This window comes from Mercurialis annua, linkage group LG8, assembly GCF_937616625.2.
Source record: "Mercurialis annua linkage group LG8, ddMerAnnu1.2, whole genome shotgun sequence".
NCBI classification, from domain to species: Eukaryota; Viridiplantae; Streptophyta; class Magnoliopsida; order Malpighiales; family Euphorbiaceae; genus Mercurialis; species Mercurialis annua.
This window is the reverse complement of record NC_065577.1, coordinates 8,341,303-8,359,940: the sequence shown is the minus strand read 5'-3', so window position 1 is coordinate 8,359,940 and position 18,638 is coordinate 8,341,303. Positions and strand designations below refer to the sequence as shown.

At 34.2% G+C, this 18,638-nt stretch overlaps 1 protein-coding gene across 1 annotated transcript; it reads right to left on the bottom strand.

The window, feature by feature from the left end:
• Positions 1-13,712: 13,712 nt before the first annotated feature.
• On the bottom strand, positions 13,713-18,638 carry LOC126660733 (NDR1/HIN1-like protein 13). Its single transcript, XM_050354385.1, has 2 exons — positions 17,793-18,638; positions 13,713-14,204 (listed from the first exon to the last, which is right to left on the bottom strand). Exons 1-2 carry the CDS (start codon positions 18,492-18,494, stop codon positions 14,118-14,120), a joined length of 789 nt encoding a protein of 262 aa, XP_050210342.1. The 5' UTR covers positions 18,495-18,638; the 3' UTR covers positions 13,713-14,117.

Below are 18,638 nucleotides of genomic sequence, written 5' to 3'. Positions count from 1 at the left end.
CCAGTTCTATGTTAAATAAATTTTACGGTGCTAAATTTATCATTTATAATAAAATGCACAACTTCATTGTAATGCTATATTATGTGTTAAATTTAGCATATGCTAAAATTTACACTATATGTAGCATTTTGCTATATTTTATATTAAAAATATTAAAAAAATAACATATACGGTAGAGATGCTCTTAAAATTCTATGATTGTTTAATTTTTTTATTGTAGGGTAAATTTTATGTAATACCCCAAAATATTTAAGTATTTAATTGGACCATGTGTCCAGTTCTGATTCGCCAGGGTGGCGATATCGGAAATAATTTCCAAGAAATTAAAGGAATTTAATATCAAATTCAAATTCTAAAGTTGGAATTTAAATTAAAAAGGGGAAATGCCAAGAAAAGTCTTGAACCAGAGTTCAGGGACTAAAGTGGTAATTTAACCAGTTAAGTCCCGAAAAGGGGAATTATTTCGCCAAGGTCCGCGAAATGTTTTATAATAATAGTGGTAAAAATTTCAGGTCAATCGGAGACCTTTTAAAATTTGGACGCGGATGCGTTTTGGGCTAAATTGCAACTTTTGGAAAGTTTAAGGACCAAAGTGCAAATTAGCCAATTAAGTCTCGAGAATAGTAATTAAAAGATTATTGACGGAAAATAATAATTTTGGCTTAGTATTATTTATACGGATATAAATAATACGTAAGTAATCAAGTTAAAAGAATAATTTAACCGTTTTGTTAAATTAGAAAGTTTAAAAGAGAAATGGTTTAAGTTAAAGAAATAAAGGATTAAAAGAGTATCTTAGCCAATTATATATATAAGGATTGAAGGGAATGAAGAATCGAGAAAGAGGAAGAAAGAATTAGTGAAGGAAAGAAAAGAAAATGAGAAATTTGGATATCGAACATAACGTGTTCGATTAGGGTTTCGAGATATAAATAACCTAAGTTTAAGAATCGATGAATAAGAGATATAACGAATATCTCGATTAAGCATTAGAATCCAATCAAAGTTAAGAGTCGTATTTGAAGTACGATTATATTAACCTAAGTTTATAGTTTAGGGTTTTGATATTAAGCCTACGTTTATGGATTAAACGTACAGGTAACCCGACTGAGTAACTGACGTATCGACGAGCTATCAAGCCGATGAGCTGGAATAGCTATGAGATCAAACGATGCACGGAACCTGCGTGATCGGGTGACAATAATGCAGTTTTGGATAGCGGTCACTGTGAGTAGCAAACTTACTTTCGCGTATTATTATTATTATAAAAGTTATTTTCATACAATATGAATATTAATATCAGTACATTGCGTGAAGATGAGTTGCTTGTATAGGATAGTATGTTTAATGAGTTTGATTATATGAATATTCTTACATTTGTTGTTTTGAAGATGAGTATCTAATGTGCGGTCCGAAGGGACCAACTACCTATTGGGTGTCAATAGGTTGCGTGATCACCAGTATTGAGGCAGTCTAGAGTGTCTGACTTTGTGATTAAGATTTAATGTATTTCTGCATGATATGATGCGAATACGATACGAGAGTGAACTCGGTTACGGTGTAACCTGAGCCCTGTATCTAGTGGGTTGGACCCACCAGTGAGTTGGACTCGCACTTTTATTTCGATACGGGTGAGCACTCGGCTACGGTGTAGTCTGGAGTCCCCGTATCAAGTGAGTTGGACTCACGCTTTTAAATTAAATATGTTTGTTGTTACTTATACTATTAAGTAAACATGCGATGCTATATTTTAATAATACCATTAATAACTTGCAAACTCACTCAGTATTTTCCCATATACTGCCCCTCACTCTGATGTTTGCAGGTATTAGAAGTCGGATCAGACAAATCATCTCCATTGTGCCAGATGTCGTCGGACTTGCACAAGTATGAGTTTTTAAAGCTGCAGTAGTCAGTAGGTGTCAGTATAAGATTAGTAAATTGATTTTAAATAGTTGTTTTGAATGTAAACTCTAATATAGTATTTCAATATTTATAAGTATATTATTTAAAAAAGTCATTCCGAAAATGTTTCATATATTATATTATACTTTTAAATGCGAAAAATTATTAGTGATTTTAGGCTTGCTACGGGTTTCGGAGCTACCACTCCCATTCTCTAGCGCCGGTCTCGGCTCAATAATTTGGGTCGTAACAATTGTGGTATCAGAGCAGTTGGTCCAGTTACCTCTGCTAAGATGCGTTTGTCGGTTAAGTAACCTAAGAACTACTGCAGCTATAGAGTTGAGGTTTGTCTGATCCAAGTCGTTAATATGATGTGCTTTGTGATAAGCACGATTAGATGATTTGTGAAATACTTATTTGTTTCTTGTGACACGTATATACGAGATATATACGTATATGTGGTTTCGATGAGACAAGCATATATGATATGCTTTTTGAAATGAAGTTTCTAGGAGAGGTATTGCCTCCTATGAATAGAATATAATTGATATGATTGTGATTTGATATCGTATATATGTGTGTTTAGCATTAGATAACGTGAGAAATGTTATTGGATTCGATCGATCGAAATTTTAGAAAGAGTGTGCAGAAGGAATGCAAAGTTGTAGAAGTGGAAGAGCTTGTCAGGTACAGAGTTCGAAGGTCTAGAGAACTTACAAAACTCGAAGTTTATAACTTTTAAAAGTTATTTGTTTAACGATTCTGAAAGCATAATTGTGCCTAGACCCGTAATAGTCATTGATAATTGCCACGACATCGATAGAAAATGCATCACTACATACATCAATACATGCATCAATAGGACATGCATCATATGCATTATGTTCAGACGAAGAGGTGGGATGTGACAACTCTTTAGGGATGAGAGACGTCATCACCCTAGTGCACAATTTTGCTAAGATTTAAATGAAATTTTCAAATGAGTCGTTTTATTTGAAAGAGTTTTTAAGAAGTTTTGTTTTTATGTAAGTATACCTAGACCAGAACTCTGTGACGGGAGTGAAGTGCTCGCGAGCAAGCTGCGAACAAGGTCACGAGAAGATCGAATACGTATAATTGCGAGAATATAGAAGTTATGCTTCTAGGATATGAACTTAGCCTTGATTAAACAGACTAGTATACGAATTAGAATAGTAAATGTGTTCGGATAATAATTCATATCCGATTAACAATGAGTTAGAATATGAATGTTATGTTTTGATACTTTAAATGCTTGATTAAGTCCATTCCGCTCACAAGACTTAAGTTACAATACGTAATCAAGGAAATCTAGGGAACACTGATTTTCTTGAATCCGGTCAACATAGATGCTTATAGCTACAATAGTAATATGCGTATAACATATACAATGCGAGTATATGTTTTGATAATTTGCTAAGTCTATAATGAGTTAGAGCACTCAGGACTTGCAATAAGAGACGTAATCCTAGAAAGCCTAAAGGAAGGAGACGTTCCTAAAGTCCAACTTACGTGGACAGCGGTTAGTTGCGATGACTAGTAGGTGTTATATTTTAAGGAATTCATCAGGATTCCTTTATATATTTGCCATACTATGAATAAAGAATTGCGCGAACGCGTGCTATTGCACAGCAAGTACATGAGGCGCGAGAAGAAGATTGAAGTAACAAAAGCAAATGCAACCCAGTCCAATTGGCCAGTAAAGGCCAGAAACGAGATGAAGGTCAATGGGAACCTAGCAGGACAAAGTAGGAATATACAGGCATCGGGAATGCCGTAGTAACCCAACGTCATTATGAATCAATTAGCCGTAAAAGCAACTGATATATGGCGTTGTGTACCAATAATAGGACGATGGATACAAAGACAATATTAACGTGAAGAAAGGAACACCTATAGAGGTTTGATAGTGGTATATATAAGTTAAGAATAAAAGAGTTTAACGGATCAAGCGGTATGCTAGATACTTTAGGAGAAGTAAAGTAAGATGTTCGTATACATCGAGCGAATGAAGAACAAATAGTATTGTTGATTAAGATGTTGATAGAAAGGTTTAAACCCATGATTAGTTTGACAAGCAATAAAAGCAGTGATAGATCAGATGGTATGAATTAAGTTTGTGACCCGACTTGGGAAACTCTTTTTACCGTTAGTTCTAGTTAAGGATAATAGGGAAGGATCAAGGTACTTGGATTATAAAATGAGTAATTGAAGTATACGATAAGAAAGATCGAGAGATAAATAACTAGAACTGCAATTGCGGTGGATTAAGAGTTGAAACTTTCACCTCAAGGTTTCAATTATGAAGCGGAAAAGTAGGCTGTGAAAGGTACAAATGTAATGGATGCTTGTGAAGTACTAAACCTTAAACTTCAAATTATATCAAATAAGAAGTAATGTGATTGATATAGGAGATTGATTATGATCCTTAAAGGATTAAGATGTGTTAGACACAATCAAACTTGTTTGATATATTCCCAGAAGAAGATCCTCAAGAAGAGGACTTCCGGGAAGGAGAGTTATCAGACGAGTCCGATGTCGAGGAGTACCGGAGTGAGCATTTCTGGTCCAGTGTACAGAAATATCGCGATCTGAGGAAAGATGCAGAGATAGTCAACGGTCAGGCACAAGTGACTCTGAATCAGGTTAGGAGGCAAATGCGCTCCTTTGCACGAGGAATGCTATCAGTGGGACTGTATTCCACTGACTTTCTGCGTATGGTCGACGGAATGCCAAAGGTACATGACGTGTATGATAAAGTGTAAGGATGCAAAGTAGATTATGGATAATAAGAAATCAGTTAAAGTAAGCAGAGTTAAGAGAAGTACGGATAACCTGCGTATGACGCAAGGAGCTCGATAAGAATGATCGAGGAAAAGGAAAAGACAAAAGTCATGTGGAGATTTGAAAGGGAGATTAGAAAAATGGAACTCCATATAGTCGCGGACACATAGAGACAAAGAAGGATAAAGAGGACATAGACATAGGATGTGATTTACTGACAATTAAGATGTCAGTAAAGGTACAATAGTACAAGATGTAAGTAATTGAGAGTGCATTACGCCGATAATTCAGACAAAAGAAACTGCGACCCAGTATTTAATTGGTGATCGACGTTAAGAGTGCAGAAGCAAGAAATATTGGATGTACGAGACGCGATAGAGATGATGTCAGCATAGGATCGGCTTTACAGACGGCCATGATGACAGTACAAATACGATAAGACGATACGTATACGATGAAGAACGAACTGCATCGAGAAATTCAGACGAAAAAGGCCACAACTCTCTATTAATGATTGATGTTGTGGATACTAAGAGCATGTAATATACGATGTACAAGGTGCGCTGAGAAAGAAAGCAAAGAATGCCATAGAAGATAATTAAGAGACACGATAAGAACGTGAATAAGGAACGCAAGGAGAATACCATAGGAACATAGCATTTAGGCTATTAATCCTATTGATTGACTAAGGACAAGAAGTCAAAGAAAAATTACGAAGAAGTACATCTACGATATGGACAAAAGTAGGAATAACGAGTGGAATAGCAAGATCGTGGATAGTAATGAGAAGTAAGTTTAACGCTACATGATAATAAAAAGAAATGATTTGGAAGCTAAAAGCCAAACTAAGATTGAGAACTAGAAGGAAGATATAGATAAGAAAGAGTTGGATTATGACGATAAATGCTAAAAGCATTCTTGAAGGTCAAAAGACGAATAATGTCAAGAAGACGACAGAGAAAAAGAAAAGCGTAGATGAAATGAAAGAGGATGATGAATAAAAAGATCAAACATGAAGCAAGTAACAACGTTATTAGAGGACATTCTGATGTAAAGTATATAATTGGAAGAGGATTAAGATCCTCATTTAAAGATTATAAGCAAAGAAAGTTTATAGAGCATTGGTCACACGTTGTCTTATTAAAATAAGAATTCAGCGATCAACATGAAAATCCTAAAAAAAAAAAACAGATTGATGAAACAGATCGACATGAAGTAAGAAGGTACAAGGAGTTTCAAGAATAGCGTGTTACGCTAAAGAAAAAGAAATAGACCAATGGATATACAAACGAATATGGAGGTATACGAAATATGAAAACGCGAGAAGAAGGTTAAGTGAGCCCTACGAGAAAAACAAAGATCTTATAAGGACATGTCATGAGGATTCACCTCATGAATAACCAAGATAAGCGACGATAAGAGAAGTAACAATAATACAAAAGAGGATAGAAGATAAGGGGATAAGCTCCTAGCACTACGATGAATAACAATTGGATGACAGCAACAACAATACAAAAGAAACTACGTAAGTAAAGAAGCATGAGCTAATTGAGTATTCACATTACTCAATAAGGAATGATGATAAGATTAGACGTATTGAACAACAGTAAAGAATCAAGAACAGAGAATCATAAGTACATATGAATACGAGTGATAAGGATTATCATATTTAGTAATAAGATATCATCATAACGAGCAATTATTGAACATCAGTAAGGAACTGAAAGTTCAATTACAAATTTAAGAGTTTATAGTATTGAATGTCAGACAAAGGAAAAACACAAAGATTGTGTTATAGAATAAAGAGAACAGATCAAAGATGACACTGTCAATGATAACTGACGTCAAAGTACAAGAAGTACAGAAATTGGAATGACGATTCCATGCGGTGACAAATGTCGTAAGACGAACATGACATCCCTACTATGAAGAAAATGCAAGATAATAAGGGGATTAAAGTAAGTAAGAAAAGTTATATGAAAATTCGAGGACGAATTTTTAAAAGGGGGGAAGAATGTAATACCCCAAAATATTTAAGTATTTAATTGGACCATGTGTCCAGTTCTGATTCGCTAGAGTGACGATATCGGAAATCATTTCCAAGAAATTAAAGGAATTTAATATCAAATTCAAATTCTAAAGTTGGAATTTAAATTAAAAAGGAAAAATGCCAAGAAAAGTCTTGAACCAGAGTTCAGGGACTAAAGTGGTAATTTAACCAGTTAAGTCCCGAAAAGGGGAATTATTTCGCCAAGTCCGCAAAATGTTTTATAATAATAGTGGTAAAAATTTCAGGTCAATCGGAGACCTTTTAAAATTTGGACGCGGATGCGTTTTGGGCTAAATTGCAACTTTTAGAAAGTTTAAGGACCAAAGTGCAAATTAGCCAATTAAGTATCGAGAATAGTAATTAAAAGATTATTGACGGAAAATAATAATTTTAGCTTAGTATTATTTATACGGATATAAATAATACGTAAGTAATCAAGTTAAAAGAATAATTTAACCGTTTGGTTAAATTAGAAAGTTTAAAAGAGAAATGGTTTAAGTTAAAGAAATAAAGGATCAAAAGAGTATCTTAGCCAATTATATATGTATATATATATATATATATATATATATATATATATAAGGATTGAAGGGAATAAAGAATCGAGAAAGAGGAAGAAAGAATCAGTGAAGGAAAGAAAAGAAAATGGCGATCGATTCGATCCGCCGCCGTTTCGCCGTGTCTCGTCCAAATCGAGCGTTCTTTATATCGATTTGTTCAGAATTCGATTCCCTATCATCGTTAAGCTTCAAATCGAGATAAGCTTGATGTTTTTGTTGCGAGAATTATTAAATAAGGGTTAATTCAATTTAACGAATTAAACGAATCGTAATCGCGTTTTTATAGTCGTTTTTGGTGAGAATTGAATTGGAATATGTGTTAAAATGGAGTGGGAACAGGTCGGGAGTGTCGGTGGGCGGCGAAGCGCCTGGAAAATCGATTTTTCGGGAGCTGAGTGCGGTGTGCGGACGCACACCTGTGTGTGCGGACGCACACCGGACCGTGCGAACGCACACCGGACCGTGCGAACGCACGGGACCTTTCGTGCGCTCGCACAGCCATCTACCGCGCCTGTTTGAATATTTTGACCCGTTTAGACCTAGATTTCCCTTTGAGTACGCCGGATATTAAAAGTGAATCACGAACCCCGAAAACGAGAAATTTGGATATCGAACATAACGTGTTCGATTAGGGTTTCGAGATATAAAGAACCTAAGTTTAAGAATCGATGAATAAGAGATATAACGAATATCTCGATTAAGCATTAGAATCCGATCAAAGTTAAGAGTCGTATTTGAAGTACGATTATATTAACCTAAGTTTATAATTTAGGGTTTTGATATTAAGCCTACGTTTATGGATTAAACATACAGGTAACTCGACTGAGTAGCTGACGTATCGACGAGCTATCAAGCCGATGAGCTGGAATAGCTATTAGATCAAACGATGCACGGAACGTGCGTGATCGGGTGACGATAATGCAGTTTTGGATAGCGGTCACTATGAGTAGCAAACTTACTTTCGCGTATTATTATTATTATAAAAGTGATTTTCATACAATATGAATATTAATATCAGTGCACTGTGTGAAGATGAGTTGCTTGTATATATAGGATAGTATGTTTGATGAGTTTGATTATATGAATGTTCTTACATTTGTTGTTTTGAAGATGAGTATCTAATGTGCGGTACGAAGAGACCAACTACCTATTGGGTGTCAATAGGCTGCGTGATCACCAGTATTGAGCCAGTCTAGAGTGTCTGACTTTATGATTAAGATTTAATGTATTTCTGCATGATATGATACGAATACGATACGAGAGTGAACTCGGTTACGGTGTAACCTGAGCCCCGTATCTAGTGGGTTGGACCCACCAGTGAGTTGGACTCACACTTTGATTTCGATACGAGTGAGCACTCGGCTACGGTGTAGTCTGGAGTCCCCGTATCTAGTGAGTTGCACTCACACTTTTAAATTAAATATGTTTGTTGTTACTTATACTATTAAGTAAACATACGATGTTATATTTTAATAATACCATTAGTAACTTGCAAACTCACTCAATATTTTCCCAAATACTGACCCCTCACTCTGATGTTTGCAGGTATTAGAAGTCGGATCAGACAAACCATCTCCATTGTGCCAGATGTCGTTGGACTTGCACAAGTATGAGTTTCTAAAGCTGCAGTAGTCAGTAGGTGTCAGTATAGGATTAGTAAATTGATTTCAAATAGTTGTTTTGAATGTAAACTCTATTATAGTATTTCAATATTTATATGTATATTATTTAAAAGAGTTATTCCGAAAATGTTTCATATATTATATTGTACTTTTAAATGCGAAAAATTATTAGTGGTTTTAGGCTTGCTACGGGTTTCGGAGCTACCACTCCCATTCCCTAGCGCCAGTCTCGGCTCAATAATTTGGGTCGTGACACTTTATTAGATGACATAACAAAAATTAACATTACAAAGATAAACTCCCCATTAATAACGAGTGAGTCATTACCAAAATTAAATAATTGTACTGCAAAACGGTCATCAAATGACCATCCTACATAATATGTAAACAAAAATTTAATTTTAAAGACCATAAAATTAAACAAAAATAATGGAAAAATTACAGAAATATGCCGATAGCGCTGATCTATTTTAGAAATGCTAAGTTTTCGAAGTGTTTTCATTAACTGCTAATTATCATTTACAATTGTAGACACCTATTTTCCGGACAGGTAAAAACTGATAAGGAACTGAAGCATCCAATGATAATTTCCAGAGAAATCCGTCCGGACGAGCTTTCGATTTGCTTGCTGGAATCTAAGCAGACGTAGTCTGTGCACGATTGTGAACTTGGAGCATTAAAACGTAATTAGATGTAAATAGCACATAAAAATCCAAAAAAATTGTAATCTAAGTTTAGAAATTGGAGTAATTGCAATATCTTAGAAGTTTATGGGCTAATTTGCAAGTTTGATGGACTGAAATTGACCATGACCAAACCTATAGGGCCCAAGGAACCTTTTTAACACTTTCGGGCATCAAAATGCACTTTTAACACTCTTTTACCTAATTAGCAAGTCTAAATCCGAATTTAATTGATTTAATAGTGTTTTAGCTAATCCTAATTCCATAAGACCTATCACTTCACACACTTTCACCCTAGAATATTTTAGAATATTCTAGAAGATTCTAGAAAACCCTAAGTCATACCATTCCCCTATAAATACTGCTGTTAGTCAGCTGAGTCAGAGGCCAGACCAGAAAGGTAAAAGGCATAGACCAAAAATTAAAACACCCTTAGCAAACTCTAGGCCGAATATTTGCACACACACGACACGCAAACCGCACTTGAATCCATTCTTGAAAACACTTAAAATCACTTTGATTCTCCAATAACGCAAGCCTGCACAGGCTCGAAGTTGAATTCCGCATCCACTTCTGTAATATCCCGTATTTGTTTTAAATTATTTTTTTAAAATTTTAATTATATTTCATTCCGTCAAACTTTAGGTAATATCTCCAAGAACGTCTAAAATTTTATTTTTTTAGAAACCACACGTCACATCAATATGGAGTCGCATATTTAAAGCATGTCCTGTCGGAATACCATCATGTAAACATCTCCATATAAAACTTTTTTGCTTATGAGGGATAGATAAACCCCAAAAAAATTGCCAGTCTTTTTTGCTTATGTCAGGGATGGAAGATGTATACTGTTGAAAGCCCTGGTTAAAAGCAATGTAATATCCAGATTTGACTGAATATTGTCTATTAGATGTATAATGCCAAATAGGTTTGTCTTGTCTCGGCCAATAAGAAATAGGAATGGAGAGAATCTTGGAGGCATCATCTGCTGAAAATAGTTGTCGAATTAATTGCACATTCCAGCTGCGATGTTGAGGATGAATAAGGTGTGCCACAAACTGGAGGGCAAGATGAGAATTGGCCGAATGCTGAGGCTTGAAAGGATAGGAGTTCGGAATCCATGGATCATAAAGACAATGGATGGAGGTGCCACTATTAATATGCCATCGTAGACCCTGGGAGAGCAGTTGAAATCCACAGCGAAGACTACCCCATCCCCCACGAAGGTCGGTTACCTAAAGAAGCATGAATAATATATGAATTATGAAAGTACTTCCCTTGGTACATTTTATATAATAATGAGTGTGGCGAATGTAACAGTCTCCAGCATTATTTAGCAAGAAGTGCATGATTGAATGTGGTTAAATCCTTGAAGCTACATTCCCATTTACTTCGAGTCATTGTTTGCCAAGATATCCAACAAATTTTCCTTTCATCATGTTGCTGTCCCCACCAAAATTGGCGAATTGCTCTAGTAATATGAGCGCAAAGGGATTTTGGAATTATAAAACACATCATAGCATAGACTGGAATAACAGACGCTGCTGCTTTTATCATTATTTCTTTGCCAGCTGAAGATAAAAATTGTTCCTTTCATCCATGTAACTTGGAAACAATTGTCGAAACAATACCAACAAAAGATTGTGTTTTAGACCCTAGGATCTAGAAAGGAGGCCAAGATACTTTTCTTGAATGACATTTTGAGGAACTTGAAGTATATGAGTCAATAGGCTTCGTTGATAGGGATCAACATTGGTACTAAAAATAACTGATGATTTGTGGAAATTAATATACTGCCCACTGATGTCTCCGTATTGCCTAAGAAGATGCTGAATAACACAAATATCTGACAATGTGGCCTTAGAGAAGATGATAGTATCATCTGCAAATAAAAGGCGGGTAATGGCTGGACAATTCTTAGCAATACGGATACCTGTCAATGTTTTTGCTTGCACTGCCTTTACTATAATATGAGTAAAACCCTCAGAACACAGAACATATATGAGTGGAGACTTAATAGGTCCTTGGTATTTAGGCATGAGGATCAAAAGTTATTCCTTACAAACTTAGATTTTAATATTTTTCTTGAGCAATCAAAATATAATTTTAATAAATAGTTTTATGTACTATTTATTAAAAATGAGATTGTATTTAGAATTTAGTTATGTAAAAAAGCTAAGCATGCATAGTGTATCATCTATTTGGTTACTTATGCATGAAAACTGTTAAACGCAAAACAAAACCTCTAAAAATGCAAATGATATGTAAAACATGTAAAGTTACCGAAATGTATGATGTATTTAAATGTTAAATATTGGTAATAAAATTGATATCGTATGAAAATGCACCTCACATGTAAAATATTAATATGCAAATTTAAACGTTTAACTGGAAAAATACTTGCTAATAAAAGTAAAAACAAACCCTATTAAGAAACTCAACAATCCACCTTTCAATTTATATTGGGATAAAGTAGATCGGTAGAACCCCATATAGAATCTAAAATACATGAAAAAAATGAGATTAGCTTTTCGAATATCATACCAATATCTTCTCGGCTTTTTATGTAGCGACTGCATATATGATGTGATAACAGTAAATAGATGATTAAATATAAGCAGTACAATGAATAAGTTTCATATTCCATTAATAAATGTCATCTTAAAAGGATACCCACGAGAATAAGGTTGTCTTTGTACGAGCACACGTCTGGAGTACTGACTCACGTTTGCATTATTGATAGGGTGACCATTCAGACGGTTCGGTCAAACCGAATCGAAAACCCTTTAACCGTTCGACCGAATAACCAAAACTGAACCAACATCCCCTCAACTGAATTAACTATTTGACTGCATAGTCAAAACCAAACCGATCGAATATGAAAATTTAATCAAAAACTTAAACGACCAAATACAAAAGGAATTTTTTTAAAACCGAACCGACTGAACAGGTCGGTAAATTCGTTCGATTCGTTTAAATCTGACAAAAATATGAGAAATTTTTTAATTTTTTAGAACTCATGATTTATACCGCATAGCTCGATTAATTTGGATAATTTAAAATTCAAACCAAACCCATAACCTAAAAGCCGAATTTTTTTATATTGAAACTAAACAAACCGAGCCTAACCTACCGTAAATCATCGGTTTGGTCGGTAATTTGACCGGCCTTCCTTTTTATGTAGCGACTGCATATATGATGTGATAAGAGTAAATAGATGATTAAATGTAAGCAGTACAATGAATAAGTTTCATATTCCATTAATAAATGTCATCTTAAAAGGATACCCACGAGAATAAGGTTGTCTTTGTACGAGCACACGTCTGGAGTACTGACTCACGTTTGTATTATTGATAGGGTGACCATTCAGACGGTTCGGTCAAACCGAATCGAAAACCCTTTAGCCGTTCGACCGAATAACCAAAACTGAACCAACATCCCCTCAACTGAATTAACTATTTGACTGCATAGTCAAAACCAAACCGATCGAATATGAAAATTTAATCAAAAACTTAAACGACCAAATACAAAAGGAATTTTTTTTAAAACCGAACCGACTGAACAGGTCGGTAAATTCGTTCGATTCGTTTAAATCTGACAAAAATATGAGCAATTTTTTAATTTTTTAAAACTCTTGATTTATACCGCATAGCTCGATTAATTTGGATAATTTAAAATTCAAACCAAACCCATAACCTAAAAGCCAAATTTTTTTATATTGAAACTAAACAAACCGAGCCTAACCTACCGTAAATCATCGGTTTGGTCGGTAATTTGACCGGCCGGTGTTTTTGCTCACCCCTAATTATTAAGAGATTTTTAGATTTGAATACGAATAACATATATTTGATATATCAACGCATCAAATTTTAATGATACAAAAAATGTTATATCAACAAAAATTAACAATGCTAAGAAAGCCAAACGATATATGATTAATGTAATTATTCAACAAAAATTTACGAACAATTAGAATATATATACAAGTTTAAGGATAATTAGGATATAAATTAAAATTTAAGGATGATTTAAAAATAACTATGTAAATTACCCATAGAAATGCAAAAAGTATTCCAAAACATCATATTAAGAAGACAATTTGTAGTGAATCATAATTGAATTAGGGTGAGGAATGGTAAAGCATTACATGACTTTTTACACTTTACACTTAAGCAATAAGCAAACTTTTTTGCTTACAAGTGAAGTAATCAACCAAACTAATTAAATGAAAATCTGCAAAACCTTGGGAAAAAGAAAGAAAATAATAAAAAAAGACCAATTCTTTTGATTTCCCACAAGAGAATATCCTCCCTTTTTTTCCCTTTAATTTTAGCCATTGATGATCCAATCCAACTTCCATACCATGTTCTTGCTTTCTACTTTCTAAGCCTTCTCTTTTGCTTTTCTCCACTCTCTTTTTGCTTATCTCAAGAGAGCAAAATAATAATAATAATAATAATAATAATAAAATAAGATTTTTTTTTGGTTTGCTTAGTCAGACACTTAATCCATCAAATCCACAATCCTTATATGTTAGAGACTGCTTTCTTGGACTAATTGCTATTGCACAATTTACTGATACCTGTTTTATCAAAATATTAAACAACAATTATAATTTGTAAAAAGTAAAACTTAAACTAAATTAAATTAGAACTTAATTGCTATTTTCTCTTTTAATTTTGAAGAATTAATACTTTTTCTTTAATTTTGGTGATTGGATAAGCGATTTTTTTTTTTATCAGAGGTAAAGATAGATAAAAATTAATTAATCGAAGTACATCAAAATAAATCAAACGCTACAAATTATATAAAAGCAAATTAAACCCGATAATTGATGAAGAGACTTGGTCGACGCAATAATATACGAGAATAGAAACTCTCACGCCATTACATATGAAAACTTTCATTTGTTAGGGGTTCGAATAAAAATCCCTTACAGTTTGAGGTTTCCGTTAAACAAAATAAATATAAAGGAAAATAATATTATTTTCTTAAAATTTGAGGAAAATAGTAATTCAATCTTAAACTCAAGGATGTAAAGGTAATTAACCTAAACAAATATACAATCCAAAATAAAAAAATGTTGAAACCAAAACTTCATAGCTACATAAAACCCTAACAGACCTTGGAGTGTGTTTTTGTTCTTGTTTTTATCATTGTCAAAAAAAAGCAAGTTGGAATTTCAAGGGCATAAAAAACATACAATAAAATGGTCTAAAACAAATTCCTATGTGAATAAACCAGCCAGGCTCTAATTATTGACTCAAGAAGAAGTTCAGATTCTGATCTGACATGCCACATTGCACAGACATGGAGTTCATCTTTCCAACTAGTGAAAAATGATTGGCTTTATTCCTGAAGCTACTCACATAATTGCAAAATCCAAACTAAATCGAATAATTAAATCGAACCAATAGCTCAAAAAAATATTTACAAAAATCAATTTTTGAGTTAGATTCGGTTCGAATTTCAATTACAAAATTAGTTCACCTTTGGTATAAACCGAACTAAATAAAACAATACAAGCATGGTATCTTCATTTTCACTCCAAGAATCACTTTGAAGCAAGGGAAAACATCATGTGACCACTGAATGGAATAGTACTTTCATACCCGATATTTTCATCAAGCAAACCGTTTATCAATTAATTCTACAATTTTATTATCTCTAATATACCTCGGCACGTAAATATTAATTAGACTCGAAGTGTGAACAAGTGCAAAAACATCTTATGCAAACATGCAGGTAAGAACACAAGCAGTGAAACTCAATGGATTCATAGGGAAACTGTTAAAACATTTAGGCCCAGATCAAACATTGGATCCCAACATAAAATGTCTCTTACAGGGGCCACAAAAGTCACATGCTAACAAACTGAACAATTCTACTTTTTTTGTTCCTACCATGGGGTCTAATTTTGAGAAATGCAGTTTGACATTTGCTACCAATTTACTGTTCTAGCAGCATTGTATTACCACTCCTTGCTCTCCATTATAAAGATTTACTTGTAATTTGATATTACAAAGCATGCACCTATTAATGATAAATTAAAATCCAAAAAACCTAGCAACAAGTTAGCTCAAATGGTATAAATGCTGGATAATATTCTGCCAAAGTCGTGGATTTATTTCTTTCCACAAACGCTCTTCTTTTTCAATTATCAAAAAACAAAATACCAAAAAACCTACTAAAACATTCTTAAAATCTTGATGGGTATCCTAATCCTTAATAAAAAGAAATCCAAACCATTACTTATGTCTAGGTGTACAAAAATCAAACTAAATCAAATAGCCTAGCCGAACCGAACCAATTGAATTCAATCTGATTTGGTTTGGTTTTAGACATAAAAATATTTAATTTGGTTTGCAGAGATTGCACAATCCTACTTATGTCACCAAAATAAAATCCTTAAAAAGTACTTCCGAACTCAACATTTTTATATCAACTTTATTTCCATTGATTAATCATATTTTATTTGTTTTAATTTATTTTTAAAACCATGTGATCCAAATAAAATATTATAGCATACCTTATAAAAATATCAAGATAGATGGCCAAATTAAACATAACATGCACAAGTAGACACTGGCTAAGAGGAATATATGACAAGTGGGGTAAGATTGTAAGACTAGTATAAGTCACAGGACGGTGAAAATCACGCGCCAAACATGGTAAAGAATGAAGACAAATGATTTTATATACTCACACCTTTAACCAAAATATAAAAATATTCTTAAAAATAATTTACAACTATTTTGTCCATCAATTTTGTAATCTGGTCGGTCAATTTTATAATTTGTAACAAATATATTTAACTCTCAATTTAAAATTTATTTACAAACACATAATCCTCATTTTAAATCCATATAATCCAATATGAAATAAAAAAAAATTATATAAAATAATCGTTCATGACACTAAACTAAATCAAAAAGTAAAAGTTGAATATATTTATCACAAATTATAAAATTGATTAATTAAATTGTTATAAACTTTTTAAGAGTTAAGTTTATCAATATATAAAATACTTTTGCCAAGAATGAACTAGTCCTAAAAATAATCTCATTGCACATTGCCTAGACAATATTGGTGCGTTTCAAGAAAGCGCTTAAAAAGAAAGCCATTAAATATACTCCTAATTACTAATCAGCGGCCACCAAATACTACAAAAAATAAAGTTAAATTACCTCGACCAACTTTTAATTTTTTGCATGCTTTTTGAAAACACCCATTCAACACATAGGATTAAGACATAACTAATTTAAAAAGACCAGAGAGAGATTAAAAAAATACAAATTGAGATTCACTTCATTTGAACTTGACCCGTCAAGTTTATTAAATTCACATCATTCATTATCAAATGAATGATACACATCAAAAAATCACATTTTTAAGTAAATTGATCTGCATCATTCATTTTACAATGAACGGTCTAAATTGTAAACTTGACCGTCTTAAATTCAAATGAACTTGAGGAAATCTTAATCCAAAAAATACACATGAGGATCACCAGCACAAATGCAACAAAAAGCAAAGGGCATTACAGCAAAAAAAACATGCAAATAAGCTTAAACTAAAAGGATAATTTAGCAAGAAAATGCAAACTATTCAAGAATTTTACATGCACTCCTAAACCCCAAAAAAAAACAAAAACACAATAATAATGCAAAGACAAAATTCAGCGCATGTTAGCTTAAAGAGTAATTAATGAGTGGTGCACATTAGCACACAAAAAAAGGCTAAGCAAAAGAAAGAATGAGTGGGACAGAAGATGGTGGGTTTGGCTTGATCTAGAAAAACAAATTACACCAAAAATTCTAAAGAAAACCAAATTTGATGCTAAAGAATTATTTTGTATAAACAATTATAAACCCTAAAGGAAAATCAAAATGTCAGATGGGAATAAGAATTTAAAATGGCAAGAACAAGTAAAAAATTAGTTACCAGCTAAAAAAGCAGAGTTTAAAAAGAATCCATATCAAGAAATTGTTTAAAAAAAATGTCAGAAACTGAAGTGGGAATCATCAACCCATATCAAGAAATTCGAAATTGAGCATACCCAAAAGAAAAATACAACACATTGCACATAATTGAGTGAGTAATGTGAGCAATAGAATTAAAAAAAAGAACCCAACTCAAGAACTTCATTGAAAAAAACAGAGTGACTAACCTGAACACCAGGAGAATCAAAATCAAGAAGGCGAATCTTAGCACCAACTTCACCAAGAACACGAAGCTCAACTCGATCATTAAGCGACGCGTCTCTAATCAACTCCGCCGCATTCGCCTGCATCAAGCTAACCCGATCGACGGAGATAGTAGCCTGCACTTGTTTTTCACTGTGAGCTTCTTGGTAAAATCCCGGAACCGAGGCTTTACCCAGAGGAATTCCATGGTACATAACAGTGAACCGCGACTCACCGTATTTGATCCCGACTTTGTTGGGGTTAACAGCGGTGAATAGCATGTGGATTGTTAGGGAAAGCGAGGCGGTGGTAGCGGGTACGTTGGCGACGGTGGTGGTAGGGTCGAGGGTGGAGGGGGTGGCGGGGTTGGAGGCGGAGATGCCCATGTATTGAACGCCGACTTGCTGGAGATCGAACTGGGGTTTCTTGGGTTTGACGGCGAGGATGATGATGAGGAAGATGGCGAGGATTAGGAGGGCGAGGAAGGAGAAGAGGAGGAAGAGACAGCAGCAGCAGCCTTTTAGGGAGGCGGAGGAGGAAGAGGAGGAGGATGGGTAGTATGGGTGGTGGTTGTGGGTGTTGTGTGGAGGGCGATGTTGAGGTATGTGGTCGCCGTTGGTGGTGGGTGGTTGTGGTTGTTGTTGTTGAGGTGGTGGTCGGAGTTGTGGTTGTGGCGGCGGTGGCATTTTGCCCTGCTCTGCTCTGTGGTTGTATTTGTATGAATGGGTTTATGAGTTTGCTGTGTGTTTGTGGAGAGAGTGGTGAAGTGGTGAGAGAGAGAAAGGAGGAAAAGGATAGTGGAAGAAGGTGAGTGAGTATGTGTATCTGTT